General features: G+C 45.8%; 1 protein-coding gene across 8 annotated transcripts in view; it reads left to right on the forward strand.

The window, feature by feature from the left end:
- TNIK (TRAF2 and NCK interacting kinase) overlaps positions 1-25,047 on the forward strand; it is a 157,861-nt gene that overhangs the window by 87,561 nt on the left and 45,253 nt on the right. For all 8 annotated transcript variants that reach the window (XM_080349962.1, XM_080349963.1, XM_080349966.1 and 5 more), the window contains exons 4-11: positions 328-453; positions 8,626-8,736; positions 11,067-11,157; positions 12,520-12,650; positions 17,021-17,075; positions 17,817-17,895; positions 22,002-22,177; positions 23,727-23,793. In XM_080349962.1, the coding sequence (XP_080206088.1) occupies positions 328-453; positions 8,626-8,736; positions 11,067-11,157; positions 12,520-12,650; positions 17,021-17,075; positions 17,817-17,895; positions 22,002-22,177; positions 23,727-23,793 (836 nt within the window). The remainder of the gene's footprint in view (positions 1-327; positions 454-8,625; positions 8,737-11,066; positions 11,158-12,519; positions 12,651-17,020; positions 17,076-17,816; positions 17,896-22,001; positions 22,178-23,726; positions 23,794-25,047) is intronic.

Consider the following 25,047-nt stretch of genomic DNA (forward strand, 5'->3'; position numbering starts at 1 on the left):
ATCTCTCTGGTTCAGGGTTCAGAAATGCAATGGGCACTGTGGCAAAACATGTGTTTTCTCTGGTTCTGTTCATCTTAACTTTTTAGTTTAACCCTTTAGTTGGTTTCCTTTCAGTTAGTCCAGGCTGCAGGCTCCCAGGGCTCCCATATCAGTTCCATGTTGCAAAAAGTGGCTGTAAAAATTGGTGCAAGGCAACTTAGGCAAGGTCAGTCAGAAATGGGGAGCTTGGAAGTTCACCCACATACAAAGAGAAATGAGAGCCTGTGAAGTGCAGCCCCTTAGGACCCCTGTTTTGTTTTGTTTTTTTTTCTTTTCACTTCAACCCAGGATGAAGAGGAAGAGATCAAACAAGAAATTAACATGTTGAAGAAGTATTCTCACCACCGAAATATTGCTACGTATTATGGTGCTTTTATTAAAAAGAACCCACCCGGAATGGATGATCAGCTCTGGGTAAATTGCTTTCTTTTCTTTAAAATAACTAGGGTTTGATACAAATTATTTACTCTTGCTTTGTCCTCTTACCACCGCCTGTATTGCACAAAAAGCCATATTTTGCATCTGTCTTATTTGAAGTTTTGGCTTTGTAAAGGCTTTTCCCACACTGCAAAATGCCTCTCCATTTTGCCTTAAAAAAATCTTTGCAGATTGATGATAAAACGATTTTTTTTCTAAATTGTCATTAACTACATCTTTGTTATAATATTCAATTGAAAATTATGCTGTCCTATGAAAATAAATGCACCAAAAAAGAATGGTTGGAGGGAGCTGGAAGCTTTGCTGGGAAGATGGAGGCTGGGCAAGGGGATGCTGGGCGCTCATGATTCCTGCTGGCTCTTGGAGCTGCTTCTCATCTTTATCATTTCACAGAGCCAGTGCAGGCAAATAAAGAGGAGGAGGATGGCAATGGGCAGGCAGGAAGATCTGTATCTGCTCAGCCATTGCAGTGAAGATACCTCATGTTGCTGAAGGGCTGCAAGCTGCTTTGCCTTCCCATAAATCCCCACCTGCCTCCTCCCGCTGCTTCCCTTGTCAGTGACTTCTTGGCTATTAATTTGATATTCCCAGACCGTGGAGGACAGAGTTTAGATCTGCCGTCTGTCTCTGGAGACAGAGCATCACAGCCCACCTCCCTGTGGGTGCTCGTGGGGCCGGGCACGGCAGCAGTGATTACAGGCTGGGGCTCCGGGCGCTATCCTAAGGGCGATGAAAAATGTATACAAGTTAGTGTGCTGTATTCTGAGCTGAGCTTTGCTAATCTGGGCCTGCAGAGCAGCAGCCTGCAGCACCTATGGGCATCTGACCAGCGGTTTGACACTCAGCTGCTCCTTAGGCCAGTGTTGAAAGGAAGGCTACCTTCGTGTTACCTCAAATGTAATGACCTGGATGTTGTCCTGTAGTCTAAAAAGCATTTATTTCCTCATAGTCTTGTAAATCCAGTCAGTTCTGGGTTATCCAGTCAGTTTTGGGTTATCCGTGGCTGATTTCCAAAGTGTTTCTGTACTGAACAAGGTTGCTAGAGCCTCATTTTTCAGGGGTAACAAATATCCATGGTTCATCTGGGAGGCTGTGGAGATGCTGAAGGCAGCACAACACTCTTTCCTTTAGTTTCTGTATAATCTAGGTTGTATTTTAGCAAAAGGTTCAGGGCCGTCAGCTGTTTGCACCTGTGTCCACATGCCAAAGCATTCGGGAGGCTGTGGGAACCAGGGGGACATTCCCCTGGGACAAAAATTGAGCTGATGGGCTTCCACACTGCTTTGCTGCTCGAGACTTTGTGGTACACTGAATTATTAGCAAAACTTGGGGGCTTGGACTCCAGAGGCTTTTCCTACTTGGGTGTTGGGGTTATTTTTGGTGGGAACTTGGAAAAAACATGTTCTTTGCAGCTGGCTTGGGTTTCAGCAAGGAGAAAGCTGTCAAGCGAAGAAATGCCTTTTTCATCGTGTGAAATTCCATTTGGCTTTAGCTGCTTTATAATATATTTTTTGTTAGGTTTTTTTGTTGTGGGTTTTGGTTTGGTTGTTGGTTTTCTTTTTAAGGAAAATAGAAAACCAACCCACAACATTTCCCTTTGTGCTGCTGAAGTGCCTGGGGGTGAAAACACCCCACCAACTGTGTGCAAAAGAACTGAATGGGGGAGAAGCCCTCCCGGAGCTGGCTCTGCCCAGTTCCCTTATGCTGCGTGGTCTGGGCTTAGCACAGTCTGACCAGGGAAGAAGGGTTTAGTTTCCTTTTTGTCCTCCTATCTCCAGTGCAAAAAGCTCTTGGCATATACAAGTGTAGAAAAATGATGGTTTTTTAATATGATTTGCCTATCTAGAGGAGCCCAGACATCCAAAAGAAAGGCTCAGTAGAAAACTCATTATATTAAGAGAGGCTCTTTCATCAATTCCCATCATCATCAAACCACAGAGGATGCTGCACATGCTGTATCACCCTCAGATGGCCAAAGTCAGGAGGAGAACCTGGGTTTTCCCTGGTGGGTCACCCAGCCGTGCCAGGGGAGGTGATGTTCATCACCCAGCTCTCTTGCCCCCTTGTCCCCTGGCAAAGGCAGATTAGATAATCTGAATTTCCTTTCAGAACAGCTAGCTCTCCTCTCAATTTTGGGGCTTTTCTTATGTTGCAAAAGCTGCTTTTCTGGCACTGGATGGTGCTGGGGTGTGAGGGGTTTTTGCCCAGTTCTGGGGCTGGTGAAGATATTAATGGGAAAGCTCCCTGACTGCAGAGGAGAGGTGTGCTGGTGTTGCTGTGTTAAATAGCTGTTGTTTCAGGATCTGATTGAATTAAGACTAGCGTGAACTCTATCAGTCTTTCCGTGCAGATAAAGACTTGTTTATTTTTCATTGGCCCTTTGTTGAAATAAAACGGTTTCTGATAATGCCCAAGTAATTCTTTTTATCGACATTCAGGAGGCTGATATGGAAATAAAAAACAGGGAGCTCTTTCAGTGGAGATTAAGATCTCTTGGAAACGCGGCAGGCTTCCGACATGAAGTATTGTCATTGCTTCTGCCGCCGTGATGAGCAGGTCTTTCGGTGCTGCTGCTCCATTCGGCAGCAGCCACTCGCCCTGAAAGATGAGCTGACTAAACAAGCAAGTTTTTCTGAAATTAAAGAGCTGCATGGAGGATATTTTAGCAGGTGAAACGGAGATGTGCATCACAAATCAGATATATTAAGGAAAAAAAGGAAGTAAATGTCATAGGGACAACCTTTATGGAACATTTAAAAAAAAAAAAAAGAGAGAAAAAATTATTCCTATGTTGGATAAAGTGTTACTTTCTGGGAGTGCCATGGTCCTTTGGGAGGGATTGTGCCCATCTGTAACCAAGACAATGGGGATCCTGCCCCAGGGAGCCTGTGGTGCAAGGGTGCAAAGAGAGGGTGGGCTGCAGAAACTGGGAAGGTGACCCAGGGGATGGTACAGACCCAGTTTATCAGTTAACTGCTACTTTGGAGTTAAACTTATTAAATTCCCCTTGCATGTCTCAGATCTAAGCCATGGGCTACTAGGCTGCATGTAATTGGGTGAGGGGGTTGTTCTGAGATATTTTGGTTTTTTTCTGGCAGTGGGAGATGGGGCGTTCATTAGAAAGTGTGAACTTGATGGGGGAGGTGACCTGATCCCAAAGCACTCCCTCTCCAATAAATCACCTGCCCAGACAGCTGCTGGAAGCTGCAAGCTCTCTGCTTCATTCCCATACATTAATACCCTATATAGATCCGTGGTGCAATAGGGATGCCACAGTGCTGGACATTTGTCATCTGCTCTTGCCATCCACTGAAGCCATTAGCGGAGAAGCGCAGCCATGTGTGGAGACTGGCACCAGGTTTGGGGGGGGTTGCAGAGTGTGGGGGCTGAGCGGTGGTTGATGGCAGCCTAGGGCAGAGCCCCCCAGGGCAGCACCCCCCGGTGTGTGGTCCCCAGGGACCATCGCTGGCTGCTGATGGATGGCTGCCATGGCAACCCTGCCTGCACCTGGAGCTGCATCTGTCATGACGGGGGAAAAATTGCTCATAGGCAGGTTGCCAAATATGTGCTCATGGCAAGCACAGTGGGGTGACCTCTGCAGCGGGTAATCTGGGCCAATTTTGAAGAAGAAGGAATTAGAGTGATTTAGGACCAGTCAGGATGGCACCGCTGCAGCCATGCAGTGCTCAGGGCTGTCACCACATAGTTGCAATGTGATTTTTCTCCGTGTCAAGCCATAGGGACCCATTGAGTCACTGCAGAGAGGTATGTACAGGGTCTCACTGGGGATCTGGAGGGCAAAAATAGGGGCAGGGAGGCTCAACTGAGAATAGAGCACAAGCCATTGAAGCACTGAGTTGTGCCCTTGCAGCTCAGAGCAGGATGGCTCTTCATCTGCTTATAGGCACTGAAGAATATTTTTGGGCAGTAGCTGATACCTTGTATCACATGAATTAAATCATTGAACATTTGAGTGGGGACAGTTTTTGGTTGAGCTGCAGTTGTCTCTAGGCCCTCCAAGCCCTGCAGCCCCAGGAAGGTGCTGGGTTGAGCGGGGCTGCTCCTCCAGCCCGGGCTTAGCAGAGAGGCTAAGAGGCTGCTGTCTGGCTGAGTAAACCAACGCTATTTCACTCTCACTCCTCTTGCAAGCCATGTCAGTGCTGTGAACACTGCAAGACTGCAAGCCCGGCTCCCTTCGCTGCCATGCCTAAGCCCAAAGCTTTTGCTCAGCTCAGGTCTTGTGGTGGCAGCTGCCCAGTGGCTCCCCAGGGGACACGAATTGCTTGGCTGGCTCGAAAGGCAGGACACAGCCAGGCAAGTCATTTATTTATGGATTCATTTATGAACATGTGCAGTTTGATGCTGCCATTGGAGAGGGGAGAGCAGCGCAGTGCAGGCCTTGCTGCCCCCACGCAGGCGTCCTGCAGTAGCACCGACACAGGCAATTAAAACCTGGGCTTATCTTCCTGCAGAATATTTTAGTGGCTGCTTAATACCAACTTGATAACTATTTGTGTTTTCAGAAATGCGCATCAGCCTTTCTGCTGATCCACCAAGTGAAGGTCTCTGTATTTTTTTAATGCTCTGTCACTGGTTCCAGGTGCCACCATGTGTGTGATGTGGGACCCTGTTGCAAGGGAGCCGGGCTGTGGGGTGGGATGGGAGACTTGGGTGTCCTGGGCAAACGGGACTGTATTGCACCTGGATTCTGTTTACACATACAGCAGGAAAGAGCGATTTCCGGCAGCGTTTAGGCTGGGCCTGTTCTGTGCTTGTTTTCTCTAAAAGAGGAGTCAAATTGTGGGGCGAGGAATAGGAACATGGAAGGATTTGGCTTGCAGGATTTGAGTGGGTTTGAGGGGTTCCTGTGGACAAGCTGGGGCAGTTCACCATCAGCTGGATTGGGGTTTCTATATTGGGGATGCTCAGGTGTGAGCCCTTACAGCTAATGTACAGCGGCAGTGGGAATAGAGACGTTACTGGCCCTTCCCAAACTGGCGAAGGTGGTGGTTGAGTTGAAAGCTGCGAAGGCAGCAGGACACAGAGATTTACAGCTGCTGCTTCTGAATTTGCCTTGCTTATAAAGTTTGCTGTTGCTCTGATATGAAGAGCTAAATAAATGCTAAATGAACTGTATTTAAAAATGCTTCCTCAATAATGGCCTTGTAAATTAAATTTCAGAAGATGATCTTACCTTTAGCCTGTCTTGATGATAATTTTAATTATGGTTAATAAAAATTCAATCTGCATTTCAAGTTTATTGTCTTACCTCATCATGACTTCATCCTTTAATAAGATTGGAAATGATGCAAGTGTGTGCAGGGCAAAGCGCTCACCTAGAGACTTGGGACTGGTAAGAAGGATCTTAGTACAAGTGTCATTTTGAAGCCTTTCCTGGGTATACTAAACTCTGTCCTAACATCAGCTGAAACTTTTATTCCCTTTTCTCCTGGAAAGTTGTTTGTTGGTTTCTAACCTAAATATGCCCATAGGGTGTTGATATATTGATATTATGCCAGTATCTACCTCGTTCTTCTCCGTCTCTGGTGCTTACCTGTCCATACTGTTGACAGCATACACTCACATTCCACAGCCATCCATCCCCTGGCTGGCTGAACAAGTCCTCACGTCCTCTGGGATGACCTGTTCATCTTCCTGTTCCTGCTCCAATTGTACATTCATTGTTCTTGGGCTCCATCACCCAGCAGGACACACGGTGCTGTTGGTGAGGTCTCACCTGGGCCGTCAGTGTGACTCCTTGGCCATCATCTGTGTTTCCTCTCTTTGGAGGCTGCATTATATGAGCTGTAGTTGGGATTTCTGTATCATCCCTCCATCTGAGGAGCGAAGGAAACTGTAAAAGCATGGGTGTCACAGTGCCTCTGGGTCACAGCTACCAGCTGTCCTCCTGTTCCACCCACACCTTCTGGAAATGGTGGTTTTTCACATTGGGTGTCCATCAGCTCTCCATTGAAGACAGAGATATTCAGGCAGCCTCGTCATCTTGCTCATCGTATCTTGGAGAATTCATGGCAGAGCTTTTGGGAAGTGTTGGCAACACGTGTGTGCTGCTGAGCCCCCCAGCCCCTGCCCAGCTGGACCTGGAGCTGCTGGTGCTGCCAGAGATCTGCCAGCGCTGGCTGTTTCCTATGGATGTTACGGGACAGTGCAGCTCTTAAAAAGCTGAGTTGGAAACACTTAGGATTCTTCCTCTTTACCTCTCTCTGTTTTTTTTTCTTTCATCTCCAGGACATTTCACAATTGCAGATTTGGGAAGCAGCAGCAGGTGGCTGTGTTATTCACTGCCTGGTGCAAATTTGATCTTTGCTTTGTCAAAATCAGGGACAGGATAGAGAACTGCATGAACTGTCATGTCCATGAAGATAATCTGGCAAATTAATGGGTTCTCTGTGTACCTTTAATGGGATTTCTTCCATATTCTTTTAAGCTTTGTTATTGCCATACATAGCATAGCGTGCCCTTCCTCTTCTTCCTGCTCCAAACCCCAGTGAGAGCCTGTGGATGAATGTCCATGGAGAGGGCAGCCTTTGGGGTTGGAAAGTGCCTGTGGCTGGCTCAGCTATCCAGGGTTTTCCTGTCCGTGCTTGCTGCCCTGGTATCCCAAACATTTATTTGATCAGAAACACGTGCAGACACTGATATTCCCCACGTGTCAATCTGCCAAAGTGAAGAAAGAGAGGAAAAGCAACTTCAGAACCATTTGTTCCATTATTCCCCATTCAGTGAGCACTGAATAACTCATGGCTGAGCTGGATCCCTGTTCTCCTGCTGGGTTGGAACAGTTGCAAGCACTGCAGCATCATCCCTCGCCTTTGCACAGGGCAGGCTTTGGCCAGACACACATCCATTTCTTGAAGCCGGTTTCCTGAGGTAATAGGGATATACAAATAATTTTTCAGCTGTCAGTTGAGGAAGATACGAGAAACTTAATATCAAAACTGAAGGTAGGGGCATGGTCAAAGCCAACTAAGGTATAGTCTGCTCAAGTATCTTATTTAACCTGAAGGTTTATATCAGTACTCTGGATTTTATGATTGTTTATTTATCATAGGCTTTTAAATCACTGTGTTCTGGCAATTTGGTTAGAAGTAACCCTTCTGCTGTTTCTTTCTCTTCTCCTCTTGGCCCATGCTTTTTAATAAAGTGATGTCACTTACTTGGAGAACATTAAATGCCATGTAAGCTTCAAGAAACTTTAAACATACACATTGGAAAATCTGGCAACGCATGACTTGTAAGGGAATATCTTTTAGTAGCAAGCTGATTTAATTGGAAAACATGGTTTCACATCTGAGAGAAACAATTCTGCAGGGCTTGGAGGAGGCTTGTTCCATACGTGGGCTGTGCTTGCTGTCTGGAGCAACCTGATGGCTCCTGCGTGCCCTGGGGATCCATGACGTCCCTGGGAGCAGATTCACATCCCATGCTATTTTTATAAGGTTTATTTCATAGTTGCTCAATGACGAGATCACATTTGAATCTGGGTTAGATGACTGTACTTCTGTATTTGATATTAGGAAACTTTGTAAGTGGTACATGTGGTGGTGCCCAGTCTCATTTGAACCAACCCAAGCAGTAGGACACCAGCTGCAGCTGCATGGCGGCAAGCTTGCCCTCGAGAAGGTCTTCCTGTTCAAAAAGATGGTCAAGAGCAAAGACCTCCTGGGGTTTAAAAAAAAAAATAAAATTGAAAAGTATACCCATTTTTTAAGTTTGTGGGAAGTTTTCAGATCTCTGTCTTGTTGCCTTCACATTTTCAGAGTCTAAGAACTTATATGCAAGAGGCAGAGTTTTGCTTGTATTGCTGCTGATACTAAATATTGCTCATAAGCATAAAGTAGGATGGGGTCTGAGATTTCAGGGTTTCCAGTTTTCTTTGGTGATTTTCAGCACTGGACTGATTCCTGCTTCTTTTTTTCCACCATTAAGGCCATTTCAAGCCTTCCAGGCTCTTATTGTTTCATTTTTATAACAAAACCCACATGGATTAATTGTGGTAGGTTCAAGATTATGTCCTGGTGTCCCCACAGCAGCATTGCCAGTGTTGGGGTCCCAGCCTGGGGTCAGGCAGCCCGGAGGATGCTGTCAGCGTCATGGCAGTAATTGTGGTTTTATTGCATTTGGCAGCTGGTGATGGAGTTCTGTGGCGCAGGCTCCGTCACCGACCTCATCAAGAACACAAAGGGAAACACCTTGAAGGAGGAGTGGATCGCCTACATCTGCAGAGAGATTTTACGGGTACGTGTGTGGAGGGAGGCGGGTGTCAGGCGTTGGAGCATCGCATTCGGTGCTCGGGGTACATGAAAAGCCTTCAGCTCTGTGAGCATCCTGGCTGCCGTGCTGCCATGGGCTGGAGCTTCTTCGATGCCAGTGGGCATGAATGATCTGTGTACTGGTATGATGCATAATAAATAAGCCCTATTTAATGTCCTTTAACTCTCTTAGTTCCCCGATTTTTAACCCTCTTTTTCCTTCAACAAAAGTGCCAAAGATTTTTTTACATTAGAATTACATTTTCAGAAAGGAGAGGTCTAATAAAGTTGGTGGAAAGAATCTTCATGGGTAAAAAGCACCTCATGTTTTATTAAATCACCATGTCTCTGGTTTTAGTGAGGATGCTCTAGCTTTTATACCCACAAGATAAATATTTGGCTGGAATGTCCTAAAATGGGCTGTGCGAGAGTTTCATGTACTGGGGGATGGCAGGTTCAGCAGAGACTTGCTTACATTTTGCACAACTGAGGTCAGATGATGTGATCGTAATGGTCGCCTGACATTAAGATCTATCATTCCACGAACTGAGAAGAAAGCAGAAATATCAAACATGTGAAGGAAACCTGTAGAAGAGCCATTCAGGTGATGGGAAGAGAGGAAATGGCCTCACGTTGAGCCAGGGAAAGTTTAGATTGGATGTTAGGAAAAATGTCTTCACAGAAAGGGTTGTCATGCATTGGAACAGGCTGCCCAGGGAAGTGGTGGAGTAACCATCCCTGGAGAGGTTTAAAAGACTTGTAGATATGTTACTTAAGGACGTGGTTTAGCGGTGGCCTTGGCAGTGTTAGGTTTGCAGTTGGACTTGATGATATTCAAGTTCTTTTCTAACCTGAATGATTCTATGATTCTATGAAAGAAATAGAAGCGAAATGACTTATCTGGTAGGAGGTGTCTGACACTGCTGCTGAGGTTGCCACTGGTGTCTGGAGGTGACACAGCACTTCTCTGTGTCCCCGAATACCACCATCACACCAGCATGACATGCGGCAGAGGCTGGTTCTGTAGTTCGTCACTTGTTATACAGACACTGCTTTCATTGCCAGGAAACTGCAGTTCCACGGGCTCATTTTAAATGTCTGAGCTCTTTGAGCCTACTTCTTAAAATAGTCCCTGGCAGCGAGTCAGGACCCAGCCAGACTCATGTCCCAGGGCCACCATCGCGTGTCACCGCTCATATTTTGGCTGTGTGTTGGGGCGGTTGGTTGGTGACCTCTGTAGGGTTTCAACTGATGGAAGCTGGTGCTGCAGAAAGTGGCTTAATCCTGGTTCAGATGCCAGTGGCCAGTTGTAATTCTAACACAAGGCTTGATCCCATGTTGTTAAAGGATTTATTGAAATTCAGTGAAATTTTTGCTTTGCCTGCAATGCACAAAGGTGCCTCTAACCAGGTATAACACGGCTAAAAAAGGGCACCCATACATATATAATCTGTTCCACATTGTTGTCCCAAGGTAATGAGCATAAAATGTCTAATAACTGCCAGTAGTGATAACAGAAATTATTTTCTTCCTCAAATATGAATGTTTAATGTGAAATGTAAACCTAATGCAAAATCAGTTTTTGAAGTAATACGTATTTTTCCTAAGCTGGCAATATAGGTGGATGTTACTTTGGAACTGAAATAATAGATGAATGATATAGAAATGTACCATGCAAAAAGATATTAATGAGCTAATAATAAAAGCACAACGTAAAAACTAGTTTACCTTTAGCCTTTCAGACAGGTTTTTAACTTGAGATATATCTCTGTTAGGGATATGTGCAAGTTATGATATTTGTATTTACATGGTAGCTTTTTTAATACAAGCTTTTCAGTGTATTGAAGTCCCATTTATTGGACCGATATAACAAGAGAAATGGGGTTTTTTCCAGTTTCTGGATGATGGAAATACAGAAAGGAGATATTCTATTATTTCTGCCACAGAAATGACTCCCTAAGGCAGGGGAGCACATGGAGGAAAATGTGTCTAGAGCTGTGAGGGGATTTGAGTTAATACAAGTTCCTGCAGAAACTGAAAGGTTGGATTTAATCTCTACAGAATTGATGGTTCCCATCTCCTGCTATGGGAAGGACCCACTGCAGCCCATAGAGCCCATTGGTGGGTGTCTCGTTTGCCAGGCATGTCCCCGTGTGTGACATAGGACAGGATTTTGAACGCATGATAAACAAGTGCTCAAGTGCCTAACTCCAACTGTGAATCTTTCATTTCTGGAGCATAATTGGTTGAGGAGGAATGTCAGAAAATAACATGGTTTGAACTTGGATTCCTCTAACCTTTCTCTGAATTCTCTAGGGCTTGAGTCATCTACACCAGCACAAAGTAATTCATCGAGACATCAAGGGACAGAATGTATTGCTGACGGAAAATGCAGAAGTTAAACTAGGTAAGAGTGGGTTAGAGCTTGTGGAAAGTGCAAGTGGGGTGGTTGGAGAGAAGCAGCAAAGCTGACTTGTACATGACTTGGAGAAAGGGGATGGACACTAAGAGCTACTTAGTGTTTTTCTCGTGCCAGCCTCAATAACATGACCTTGGGTGTTGACCAGGTGCTGTGCAATAAACTGCCAGTGGCTGATGGCCAGGTTCTGCATGCAAAGATGTAATTGCAGTGGTGTTTCTGTTCAGACAGGTAGTTTGGGCAGCTCTGCCGTCAGAAACAGATTAAGCAATCAAGACCATTGTTTCATGACCCGGGTTAAAAATTGGCCTGTGTGCATCACCAGCCAGTGTAGAAGGATGTTCCTTCACACCTTCCTATAGTGTCCTACAGGATCACAGTTTAGTCAGTTTAACATCACATAATCCAGATGTGTTTTCTAAGCCAATCTGTTAGGGAGAGCTTAATTTGCAAGAACTACTCTGAGTTTCATAGGTGATGTTAGTCACCCTGGAGAATACCAAGCATTCACGTGAAGATCTTCTGGAAGACAGCAGATCAGCAGAGATGATGTGCTGATATCCTCAGTTGTCCAGCACAAGTGTTAAGGCTGTCTTTGTGCATTTTAATTTATGCCAGTGATGAAAGCTCTCTTACACTGGTAAAGTGAGGCGCAAGCCCTGTTTTTCCATGTCCCTCCTCTCTCTTTCCAACAGAATAAAACCCCAGATTAACAGATGGCACCAGCAGCTCGTTTGGCTTTATACTGGTGAAGATTCTCCTCCAAGGGGAAATTCTCCAGGGCAAATCTCCAACCATTGTGTCGTGCAAAGTGAACTTAGTGGACCATAGAGTATTCGCTCATTGATTTGATTTCATCAGTTTTTGCTTCATTTTGCAGCTCTCTGCTTGACATTCCTCTATGGGCCTTTGTCCTTGGCCCTTAGTTCCTTAAGTCTTTTGCATTTCTGCCATTTCTAGCAGGAATTAGGTTGAAAAATGAGGCTTCTACCAATATTTGGCAGGCTTTAATTCACATGAGAAAGCATAGAACAAAGGCTGCAGCTTATTCATGTTGTTAACCCTGTTTCTCATTAGTATGAGGAGCTGTGATTTCTTTTCATTGCCTGCTGGCAAGGAGGAAAAGGCACAGGGTCTCTGACAAAACCTGGACATCAGATGATCAGGTTTGTCCTTGACTGACCCCGGTTGATCCCAGCAGAGATCAAACAGGAATGTCTCTGTCCCTGTATTTCTCTCCTAACCCTGCAGGGAAGTTGATCTGAATTAATGTAATGTTTTACAGTCAACAGAATTGTTGTTCGGATATTCTCCAGCCTTACAGTGTCCTGTTGTCTCTCTCATCCACAGTGGATTTTGGTGTCAGCGCCCAGCTGGACAGAACGGTGGGCAGGAGAAACACCTTCATTGGAACGCCTTACTGGATGGCCCCTGAGGTCATCGCCTGCGATGAAAATCCCGATGCGACTTATGACTTTAAGGTACCCCGACAAGCATCTTGTCACTCCTTTACATATCATTACAGATGTGATCTTTACAAAATCTAGCACACTCACAAATAAGGCAGGAAAGAAATCAAAGCTTATTGGTGCTTGCAGTGAGAGTTGTGATCATAAACATCTGAAGAAGGTGCTTGGTGTGATCACAGATTTTATGTCCCAGTACCGTGAACTCAAGCACTCAGGCATTTAGTATATTCTTGCAGCTTTGCAAAATATGTTGACAGGTGGCATCATCTTGTGCTTTCTGGCTGTTGGATTTTGAAATGCCAATTCAGGTCCAACATGAATCTTTGTTGTGCAGTTCACATATCCAAATTTACTGTGAAGAAGTCTTTCCCCATGCTGGGAAAGGTGTCAGACCAAGGCTTCCTACCTGCTAGCCTGCTTTTCACTGCTGCGTGTTTAAATACTACAGTCAAACAAGTTGTATTTGCTCTGTTTACTCTGGAGAGAAGTCAGGTCAGGTTTAGAAAGGGCAAAATCACATCTTCTGGCCTGCAGGCTGGTGTTCGCAGGAAGATCTGAAGGTTGCCACACAATCAGACATTCGCGGGGCTGACCTACTTTTCGCATATCTCCACTGCCTGTTTGAAGTTTATTTTTGGGTTGGAGGTAGCACAACGTTGCTGCTGAGCTGTAACGTGGCACAGAGCCCCGTGCCACACCGCTGGTCAGCAGGAGGGGGATGGGTCCCACCTGCCCATTCAGAATACTGGAAGGTCCAATGTTTAAAACAAGGAGAGTTCGATATATTTTATCCTGTCTCTGCCTTACTCCAAGTTTCTGGACACAATGTCTATAGAAATGTCCCTTGGGTTTTTTGTCTCTTGGTTTTTTGAAAAGTCTAGAGCTTGAATTTCTATCTCCAAACCCCCTCAGGTATACTGAATCCAGAGCAAAACATTAACACCTGAGCTTCAGGGGGAGAAGCTCAGACATACATAATGCTCATGGTACCTCTGTTCATGCACATGCTGAGAGGTCACTTTGGCAGGTGACGTTTAAAAAGGACTTTGAGACCCTCTGCTGTGAAGCCAGGTAGCTGCTTTCTAGCAGTGGAACACTACAGTATGAGAGTGCAGCTGCCCACCATCATTATACAGTTTGGAGTTCAGTTACCAATCACTCTGAGAAATTTTTGAGGGAGGAAGGATTGTAAAGTAACTGAGCAATGCTTCGGTATTGCAGCTATTTAAATGCATCCGTCAACTTTTGAACTGATGATTTTCCAGAGAGCAGCTCTCCAGTGTGAGTTCAAACTCCGGGTTACATAAATTGTTAATGATAAGGACATGTAGATATAGTTTAATCTGCAATTGCTTAATTCTCTTTGATTAACCAATTACAGCGGGCGTTTCCTCAGCTCTGCTGATGGCAGCGCATCATAGCAGGGCTGAGCCCGCAGTAGCTGTTCTTGCCGCTTCTCCACTGACAGGCTCTGACACTCTGTTTAATCACAGCTTTTTATTACAATTTTTTTTTAAAAAAAGGACTGGTATCTTCATAGGCTACTTTCTACCCTCAGAAATCCCTGAGGTTTTTCCTCTTTCCAGAATAACTAGGACACTTATTATGCCATTGAGTGATGCACTAGTGCTGGGACCAGAATCTCTCTATTGTCCCTGAGGATCAAATGCTCGGGTGCTTGTGTCTCTGAAGTTGGCATTGACCATTTTCCCTTGGCTGGGGGTACCATACAGAAGGCTTATTGCTGCCGACACACTCACTGCAGGGTGTTTTCAGAGCTCGTGATGCGGGAGCCACTGGACATTAGTCCCTACCCCCTGATCACGTCCCTGCACCTGATGCTCCTGCTTTGAAGTGGAGGGAAAAAATATAAATGACAATTTTTTTCTTTTTCAAAGGTATGCAAATCAGATGCTCTCAGGTTTAGCCGACTGGCTTAAAATACTGAATACAAAAGATGAGATTTATAGGGTGAAAAAAGGAATCCTCATAGACTTAATCTGTTGGACCAAAAGCCTCTGATCTCACTGTTTTCTTAGCCAGAAAGAGATGCCTGTGTAATCTATGGAAGGAGATAGTAAATGCCTCCTCACAAAAATAAACCACTTTAAAAAAGAACCAATAGAAACCCCGTATTGTTGAGGTTATTTGGTGTTTTTTTCTCCCAACCGGTCCTCCTTTGTTGTTTAGAGATATCTTGTCAATAAGCTTAGAATCAAAACGGGGCGGGGGGTCGGGGGGGAAGCTTGCATCCCTTCCCAAGTCAAGACAATGCAAATATATTAGCGTGGTGTCTTTGAACTGAAAAGCTTTTCATACCCAAAAATAAAAACCCCTCACCAAAAAAAGGAATTCCAGGTCATTATAAAATGTGTGTTTCCCGCTGAGTTTTCTGCTTTCTCCAGGAGGCTTAGAGAGGTGATAATCCCTTTCTATATTACTCCAGCTTTAAGATCACTTGGCATCTTGTGTATAATACTGGGCGCTTCTGTATGGAAAGACACACTAGGAATTTGGAAGGAGTTCAGCGGCAGCCCAAAGGGAAAGGGTCATGCATGCTGAATCATGTGGAAAGACTGTGATAATTAAGTATGCGGCAGAAATCCCAGCTGACCAGAAACAAAGAATGGATGAGACCGTCCTGTGAAAGGGCTGGAAATAAGATTTGAGAGAGAATTTTTAAGCAGGTGCAAAGATGTGTAGCAAGGATGGTATTTGTTAAGGGAGATCTTGAGTTAAAAAGGAGGAAAAATTCCTTGCAATTGAAAATCCAAGTTGTCTTTTCCTGCGTGTTGTATGTGAGAAGGTGCTTGTGGTCCCTGGAGGCAGTCTCTAGCTCTGGCCAAGCTTTTGGGGCTCTTTGCTAGGAAAAACAATCTTTCTGGGACCTTCTCACTGTATTTCAGGTTTAGAGGCTTGAGTTGGTTTGGAAAGGGCAGCTTTTGAAATGAAGAGGAGAAATGAAGAGGGACTACGGGGATGTGGCAGAGAGCAAGATGTGAGAGCTGGAGGTGCAGGAGGAAGGGTGGAAGGCAGAATCCATCCTTGCCACCCCGGAATTGTGCCTGTTTACAATGTTTGCTGGTTCTGATGTGCTAACTGGAGTTTAGCTCATGTCCAGCAAACATCAGCTGCAGTTACGTAGCATCAGGCCGGTTCTGGTCCCCTGTGCACCTGCAGCTTCTGCCCTTGTCCTTGCCACCCTACCATCTCCGGCAGGTTTCTCCATCCCATGGAGGTGCATCAGAGGTCGCACTTGACATGAAGGCACCAAAATTAGTCCAGGTCCTTTTCCTTCTGCGTTGGGTGCTGGGTTGTGAATCATTAGCAGACCTATACACAGTGTCTAGAATAATGAATTTGCTGCTTTCTGCCAAAAAAACAAGTTGTGGCAGTGCTGTTGGGGAAGGTGCTTGTTTTCTCTTGCTGGGCACATACTGCCTCTGCCCCTGCTGCTGTCCAGGAGAGCCGAGCTGTCCTCTGGGGCTTGTTACCAGACACAGAGATACAGCTACAACTCATCAGGGGTGGTGGGGTGGGGAGGGCACACTGCTCACCACCACTCTCTGGCAGAGAGCTGAAAACACAAATGTCCCTGTTTGCAAGGGAGAAAGTGGAAGGAAGTGCGATACAAGTATGAAATCAGAGAGTTTTCCAGATAGGTGTGTTCTCTGTGCTCTGATCATTCAGGAGACGCAACCATGTGGGATGAGGAAGGTTTGGAAATGGGGTAAATAAAAGCACACGTTTCTCCTCCCACTGGCAAAATGCTGTTTCTCAGGCTTACATTTAATGAGCATAATACAAGAGCCTCCTGAGGCATCTCAAGGGACTTTGTATTTTTAATCTATTCCAGTCAGCCTCTTTTTGGTGGAGCTGTATCAAATCCATCCACCCAGCTTTAAGCAGGGATCCTGCAGCCAGGTTTGCTGCTTCCCCTGCCTGTGAAGCCAGGGGGTGATTTGTCACCAGTTCATCCGGGAGCCTGCAGTTCATGCTTTAGTGCACAGGGCTCATTAAGATGCCCCAACCAGGGGACCTTCAGGTCATCAGCATCCCCCCAGGCAGTGTCCTCACCACCGTGACTGGGAGCAGTGCCTCAGCGTGGTGGCCATGACCCACGTCAAAAACACCTTGCAGGTTTTGAAATAAATCTTCGGATAAACTGTGGGGCTGGAAGCCTCCTCTAAAGCCTCAACACACGTCAGGAGGATGAGACAAGCTCCCAAGGTGGGGTCTGGAGGCTTCCAGAGGGCATGGAGACCCAGCTGACAGGGCTGAGCCCCCAGGCAGAGGAGAACTGCACTTTGCTCCTCACCTGGTTCCCACTGCTGTGAGAATGGTCCCCTGCATCACCTGACTCCATCTGCTTTCTTCTACAGAGCGACCTCTGGTCTTTGGGGATAACAGCCATCGAGATGGCAGAAGGCGCTCCCCGTAAGTAGATGCATTGGTTTGCTTTAATTAACTCAGGGTTGTAATGTGCTGGGGTGTGCTGAGCACCAGCTGGCTCTCGGTTCTCTGCAAGAAACAGTGTGCAAAGGTTTTCCCAAGCAACCTGGGCTTGCTGAGATGGAACTTTCAGGGTCCATGGGGACAAAGCTCCCAGGACAGTGTGGCCCAGGGGACAGGATGGGTGGTGAGCAAAGACACGCGACCCTGTGTGACTCCTGTGGCGTCACTTGAGTGCTTTGGGACTCAGTTTCCTCTAACAAAATACACATGAAGAACAGGTGGAGGACTTCCAACTGGTAAAACACTGCTCCTCCATGCTGGTGTTCCGCTGACCTCCGCAGTGACAGATGATGGCACACTGGGCTCAACTGGTGCATCTGCAGGGGTCACACAGGTGTTTCAGTGTTGTCCTGAGGCCCTCCTTGCATACTGGTAAATGCAAATAAATGAATCAGACCACACTGGCATGTGATGCAGCTGCACTGTGCTCTGGGTCCGTTGCTGTCAGCACCTGGCAGAGTGCTGGGGTCCCCAGCCAGCCCCTGGTGCTGGGCCTGGTGATGCTGGGGACATCAGCTCTCACCCAAGCTCCAGGCTGCTGCCAGGCCAGGGGTCGTCGCTGCAAATCCTCCTGCTGTGCCAGTCTTATAGCCTCTTTTTAGGAAACCCAGGGGGTCTGTGAGATGTTGTGCCCTGTTTAACGCCTCTTCTTTCACTTTGCAGCTCTCTGTGACATGCACCCCATGAGAGCCCTCTTCCTCATCCCTCGCAACCCAGCCCCAAGGTTGAAATCCAAGAAGTGGTGAGTCTCTTTCTCCATTCTCAATGGCTCTAAAAACATCCCAGGAGCAACATGTTTCTGCAGCCCGGGCGCACTGGGGATTTGGTGTTTATAGAGATTTGAGGGCTGCTGATGGTCTCTGGCATCACCTCGTGAGTGGGGGTTTGGGTCTTGATCACCTACAGAGGGACAATTTGGCCTGAAGGAGTTGTGCCCCAAGGGATGGAGAGTTTCCTAGGCAAGCAGAGGGGAGCGCTCCCCAATGCTGCCATTTCACTGTGCATAGTCGGCTTTTCCAAGACAGTTCCTGAAGCCAGATGACACTTTGCTTGGCTTCCGTTTCTTTCCAGTCAGGTTCTGTTTTCAAGTGGAAACATGTATCCTGGCCAAAAAAAAAAAGGATAGTTTATCTTGAAGGCCCAGGAATGCAGAGATTTGTACTTAGTTTGGGCTTTATTTTAAAATTTTGCAGGAAAAAATACGTCACTGTTTTGAAAAAAATGCAGGGCATGCCAGTAAAAACCTGTAGGAAAAATATTCCTGAAGCCCAGCAGATGTTGTTTTGTTACTGTATGTTCTGTACCAATGCAGCCGGAGTCCTTAAAAACACTCATCTTTGGTTCAGGCAGTTTGCCTACCCCAGGTTCAGCAGTGGTTTGGTCAGGAAAGATCTACCAGATGTTAGAGAGACAGCATTGACCCTAGGTCCTAGGTAGACTGAGCTTGTGGAGGGAAGTTTTGCCTTATTCCTTGAAATTATGCCTATTATCTTGCAGAAATTAAAAAAAATAAATAGTAATTGACAGGTATTGAAACCACTTTATGCCAAACAGCAGGTATTTTGTTTCGAGGAGCGAGACAGGGCTTGGAGTCCTCTGCATCAGATGTGTGGTGTTGGGCTTTTAGGGCCAGCCTCCCTAAAACTCACCCAAGCTTTGGCAGGAGACATCTTAATTTTGTCAGTCTGATCATCAGCTCCTCCTGTACCAAACCAGGAGGAGAGAGGCCTTTCCTGGCTGGCTCTGCAGAGAATGTCAGAGATGCTCGATCTCCTTCGCAGCCATCTGAGGATACACCATTAGTCAGCTGAGAAAATAGTTTATGTGCTTGTTTTCTGCCAGATCACCAGTCTCCTACTTCATTATGCTCTCACTGCTACAGCACAAAATGGATTGTAAGACTTTGGAGTTTATTTTTCATACAAAAGTGCTGTTTATTCAGCAAAGGCTCCCTCAGCCTGCAGGCAGAGGGGAGCTGATGAAAGCAAGTTTTGAGCAGAACATTTTCCCCATCTCCTTTAGGCAAAAATGGAGCTGGGCTGGAAGATGTATTTTATTCCCTGCTCCGAAATACCAGGATGTGTTTTGTGCCGGCTGGGGTGTTGCTTGGAGCCGCCTTCCCCTCGTGTGGCTGGTGCCTGGCTCAGGCTGGCACAGCTCGTGGTGGTCGGCCGTGGTGGGGGATCTGCCTGGGGTCTGCTGCTCTGCCCAAGGCTGTGCTCTGTCCATGCCAGGGATGGCATCCCGGGGGCTTTGGGAGAGGAATTGCTTTAGAAGTCATAGTTTAATGAGGCTCCCTCTTCAGGGGAGCATGATGCTCACCTGGCCTCTGCTCTCCATCCATGAGCAAGCAGGGATCCCTGGTCTCTGGCAGAGCTGGGACATGTCTATACTGAGCAGCTCAGACCTACATGCACCTTCCAAGCTTTCATTGTAATGGGAAATTCTGGAGAACTCAGATGAAGCTCCAAGCCAGTACAACTCCACTGATTCCTTAAGAAAAAAAAAATTCAGCATTTCTAGCAGGACACTGGGCAAACTTCTGTCCTCGACTCCTTTCTCAGCTGGAGGTTTTGGGGCCAGCCAGGATGGGTCCTGCAGCTCTGCAAGCCTGACCCAAGAAGACTGGAGATATTTGACCAGCTTTCACAGTGGCTCTCTGGCAGTCAGTGGGATTGTTTTCACAAGCATAGATCACAAGAGAAAAACAAAATGAAGAAAGGTTCAACTTGAACCTTGAGTTCATCCTTGCTTCTGTGTGCAGCAGCATGTGAAGGTATACCAAGTGGGCAGGGGCACCTTTTTCTTAATGATACAGAAACAACAAAGTGACTCCAGCTACCCATAAGGGTAAATCAGGGAAGGCTGAGACGGTAAACAGGCACTGTAGCTCACCAGACTGAAAATCCGGGAGAGGAAAATGCTTTTGTTATTTACTAAGTCCTGGAACTTGCTTTTAAAATAGGGCCGTGTTCCTATGAAACTAAAGAGTAAAACCAGCCAGCAACAAAGCTTTATTCTCTTCTTCCCACCTTTTGCAGGTGAAATGAACTTGAACTTTAGCGCTGTCGTTCCCATAAGCACTCCCTAGCCCTGCCGTATCAGAGATGACAGAACCTCTTTGTTAATGAGGTGACATTTGCACTGTGATACCACTTCTCATCCATGCAGCTGCAAAGACTTTGCAAACATTGATTTAAGCTTTGCAAGCCCCAGGAGCTTGGAGGAGCGTGTGGTTCATGAAGACGGGCTGAGATGTGTGATGGTGTCCTCCTGGATCAGAGCCATTGAAAAAGCCCTTGTTGGTCCCGCTAAGGGCTGAACTGTACCACTGGATGGGCTCGTTTTTTTGGAGAGGAAGATTTCAGGAAAACTGATCTGGTCCCTCTCCACAGCTGCTCAGCTGGCTCAAGGATACAAAGGTGTCTCAGGGCATCACATCCCCATCCCCAAGAGATGGGCAAGCCCATCACTTACTGGAGGATAACTTTTTTATCTATCTTACCTTTACCACATTTGCAGATGCTCTGGACCACGCATCCAGGTCCAGAGTCTCTCCAGCTTCACACCAACAGAGGAGAATCCTATTTTAGAAATGGGGTTTTTTTGAGCATCCCGTGGATTGTCCCTTCTGGAATACACAGAGACATGGGGTTTCTTGAGGCAAGCTGGGGAAGGAAGATTTGCTTGTTAATAAAGCTGGAGGGAGGATTTAATTGGATCTTGTAGTGTGTTTTATTTTTGCATCTCAATTTGTATGGATTAGCACTTAAAAGATAAATGACTTTTAGTCTGACAGCTTAGAACTAAAATCCCTGAAAGCTTATTGTTTTACTTCTAATGCAATTCCGTAGTATCTGTTGGCTTCTGACATTAATTTACACTCATTTTCCTATTTGCTAAAGCAACATAGAATATAGTGTCCTGTCAACATCCATCTTTCTTGTAAATCCCTGTTCTCTTGGGTTTATAATTTGGTGAAATTAGTTCCAGGAAAACTTTTGATATGCAACACTTGAGACTAAGAGAAATTTGTTTATTAAGGATTTGGCTGGAATTGGTTTAACTGAGATTGAATTGAAGTGTTTGGGGGAAGGCAGGCTGTGAGGAGAGGCCTCTGCCCAAGCTGTGCTGCCTGAAGAGCGTGTCCTGTTCACCTGGGTTTGTGACTGGGGAGACCAGGACCTGGTGGGTCAGTGATGCTGCTGGGATTCACTCTGAGAGAGCAGGGAAGGGCTGCAGGCAGCAAGCATCACCCAGAGGCTATCTGATCAAGCCATGTCATGTTGGGTGGTTAAATCTGAAAAAAACACATCAATCTAACTTGTCCTACTCCTCTTCAGAAAGGTACATCTCTTGAAACACTGCCCAGGGCCATAAAACGTGAGAAATGGTCCATTAAAAGGAATTGCATTTATATCTGTATGTGTTGTCTTTCGTTTCTACCTACAGTTTCACAGGTCAGAAAGAAGGGAGGAGGAACACGCCCTTGCGTTTTCTTGGTTGCCATTGATGGCATCTGGCTTTGGTGATTCCAGGTCATACAGATGGTTCCTAGCTTTCTCCAGACTGACCAGAATGGTGGTTTCTCCTAATGGCACCACAAGGCCATCGATAGGAGTGTGCATGGGAATAGGAGGATAGGGTGAAGTGATGGAGGGCACTTGTGATGGTGCAGCTTTGAGACCATGCTGAGCATCAACAGAGAAGTCATGTGAATCCTCTTGGAAGGCTGTAGCAGCCAAATGATCTCAAATACTCACAGGTTTCTCACTTTCTAATACAAGTATCACTATATTTACCTCTTGTGGTTTTTTTTCTGTACCTTCCTTTTCTGTCCTTGGCCAGGTCTAAAAAGTTTCAGTCCTTCATTGAGAGCTGCCTAGTGAAGAACCACAGCCAGAGACCAACCACGGAGCAGCTGATGAAGCACCCCTTCATCCGAGACCAGCCCAACGAAAGGCAGGTCCGCATCCAGCTCAAGGACCACATCGACAGGACTAAAAAGAAGCGAGGAGAAAAAGGTTAGTGGAGAAGAGACACATGTTGGTGGAACAGCAGCATTCTGGGCAATCCCTGACCTCTGCCATGTCTTGGAGGTCCTTAGGGTACACCAAGGCACATCCATGTGGGCAAAACATATGGGTGAAAGAAGGAAGGCAAAGAGGACTGGGTTGCTCATGGTCTCAGTACCAGTTTCCTTTATTCAGATGGCAAAGTTTGTTTGCAGACTGGTTGAGTTAAATAGGTGGTCCTTCTGTGTGACCACACTTCTTATGGTTTTGAGGTCAAGTTATTTTGTTTGATTTGATTCCTCTCAGTTGTTGAAATGAAAATAAATATCCATAACAAAACAATTGGTGTTCATATGAAGCCTACAGGTGATTGTCGTTAGATTTCATCAGTGTTTTTTAATCTTTTTTTTTCCCTGATTAAAAAAATAAGTATTTTTTGTCCAGGTGGTAATTTCCACATGGAACATTTAAGCTTTGATTCATTAAAATGTGTGTATAAAATTTACGTCTGCGTATATATGTACTGGCATGTGGGAGGGAGAAGCTGCTAAGCTGAGTTTCCCCCAGCTCACGTATTTCATGCCAAGTCTGTTGACATACGTGACATTCATGCTGCACCAGCGATGAGCAGAGTTGTGCAAACGAACATCTAGATAAGACCCTTGCCCCAAAGCAGTTCCATTGACTAGGAATAACCTATTAAACTGAATGTTTTCAGTGAACTCTCCAGGCCCTATCAAAGTCTGAAAGGAAGATCAGATAGCTGAAGAAACTTGTTAAAGTATTCAGCTGCTTGTGAACTGAATTTTAATTTGAAAGCTCGTTTGTAGAATCTAGCAAATTAATATGTCGCTATTTCTCTTCTTATTGGTAGTGGTATTAATTTTTCATGTGTACCTTCCAGCCCCTTGTAATAGATTTCACTATAATCAAAACAATAAAACGGGATCCCAGTGAAGTATTAAATGTGTTTAGTCTGGCAAATGAAGGCTGGACCCTAGAGATGGAGAGTAATTGGATAAATGCAAGCCTTTCTTTTACTATCATTCCCTTCATCTGATAAAGATGATATCCCAACAGAAATCACAGTATGTAGCACAACACTGCAGTTGGGCTTTTATGTAGATGTCTTCATTGCCAGGAAAATGCATGGATTTGCATAGAGAGGAGTTGATGCCTTCAGAGCCATTGTTAAATACCACCTTCCAGTGCCTGTGGCTTCAGCATCTTGTGGTGCACCTCTCTTTGAAGAACCCTCCTGAAGAAGGGGGTCGCTCACTGCCACATGGGGATAAATTCTTATTTTATGAACATCGCCATCTTTACATCGAGTGTCTGTTTGGGCTGTTGCCCACTGTGCTGTTGCTGCCAGCACCCAGGGAGACCATGCATGCTTCCCCTGTAAAAACAGAAAACTGAGAGAAAGAATGCTGCTTATTCTTTGTCATGCAAGAAAAAAAGAGAGTTCTCTGTTCTGCCTTCAGAGCTCTGGGTTTTTCAATCACTGGAAAAACAAATGAGTCCAGCAAAGGGCACTGATGAGCAATTCTGTTCCTAGATGAGACAGAGTATGAGTACAGTGGAAGTGAGGAGGAGGAGGAGGAAAATGACTCTGGAGAGCCCAGGTAAGAATCGACATTTCATTTCTGCCCTTACACCTTTTTAATTCTGTGTAAAATCGGCTTGGATTACAGGTTTGTATAAACTAGAGATGGAAAAAAGGACAGTTTGAGCACTCAGTCCCATTCTCTGGCAGAATAAAGTATTTTCCCTCTGTTAGATATGTAGGGAATAAACTGATGCTGCAGGTCACCTTGGCCAAAAGCTGGGGAAGAAGCCCCGGGTACCTCTTTGCCTGTGGGATCTGCAGCAGAGTGTGGAGCTGTCGTGGGAATGTGGGTATTTAGATGTGGAAAAAATGTGAGATGAAGTTAAAGAAGACTCTTTAAAATGTGATTCCTTCTGTCCAAGTGCAACTCCCTATTTCCATGTGACTTTTCACCATGAAACCTCCCCAGTGCTGCTGCAAGCACGGTAGGGCTGGAACTTACTTTCTTTGGCGACACTTTTCAGACCCTTTGCAATTAGTATCAGGTTATTCCATTATTTCACTGAGATAATGTAGTATTTTAATATCTGGCAATGATTCATGCTAAGTGCGCTTTGTGAACAGCTAAATATAGTGCGTGCCACTGCAGCACAAGAGGCTTTCATTAGAAACTTAATGTAAAGGAAACCTTTAGCAAATAAATTACTGGTGAGCCATGAAAAGCGCTGTGTCTGCTGCTCTGCCCCAATATTTGTGGTTCCCCTGTCCCTCTATCTGCTGCTCCCCAAGCTCTGTTGGGTTTTGGGATGCTCTTGGGATGAAGGAGAGAGGGGCCAGAATGGAAAATCAGGCAGAACTTCAAGAGGTTTAAGGATGTGCTGTACTGGGCACTGGTGAGGCTGCACCACAAATCCTGGGCTCAGTTTTGGACCCCTCATGACAAGAAAGGCATTGAAGTGCTGGAGAGAGTTCAGAGAAGGGCAGTGAAGCTGATGAGGGGCCTGGAGCACAAGTCTGATGGGGAGGGTCTGAGGGATCTGGAGCTATTTAGCCTGGAGAAAAGGAGGCTGTAGTGTGGAGGTTGTTGGTCTTTTCTCTCAAGCAGCAAGTGATAGGATGAGAGGAAATCCCCTCAAGTTGTGCCAGGGGAGGTTCAGATTGGATATTAGGAAACATTTCTTTATGGAAAGTGTTGTTGGGCATTGGAACAGGCTGCCCAGGGAAGTGATGGAGTCACCATCACTGGAGGGGTTAAAAGACGTGGAGATGAGGTTCTTAAGGACATGGTTTAGTGCCAGTGTTGGGTTTACGGTTGGACTCAATGATCCTG

The sequence above is a fragment of the Nesoenas mayeri genome, assembly GCF_963082525.1.
Source record: "Nesoenas mayeri genome assembly, chromosome: 9".
Taxonomy (NCBI): domain Eukaryota; kingdom Metazoa; phylum Chordata; class Aves; order Columbiformes; family Columbidae; genus Nesoenas; species Nesoenas mayeri.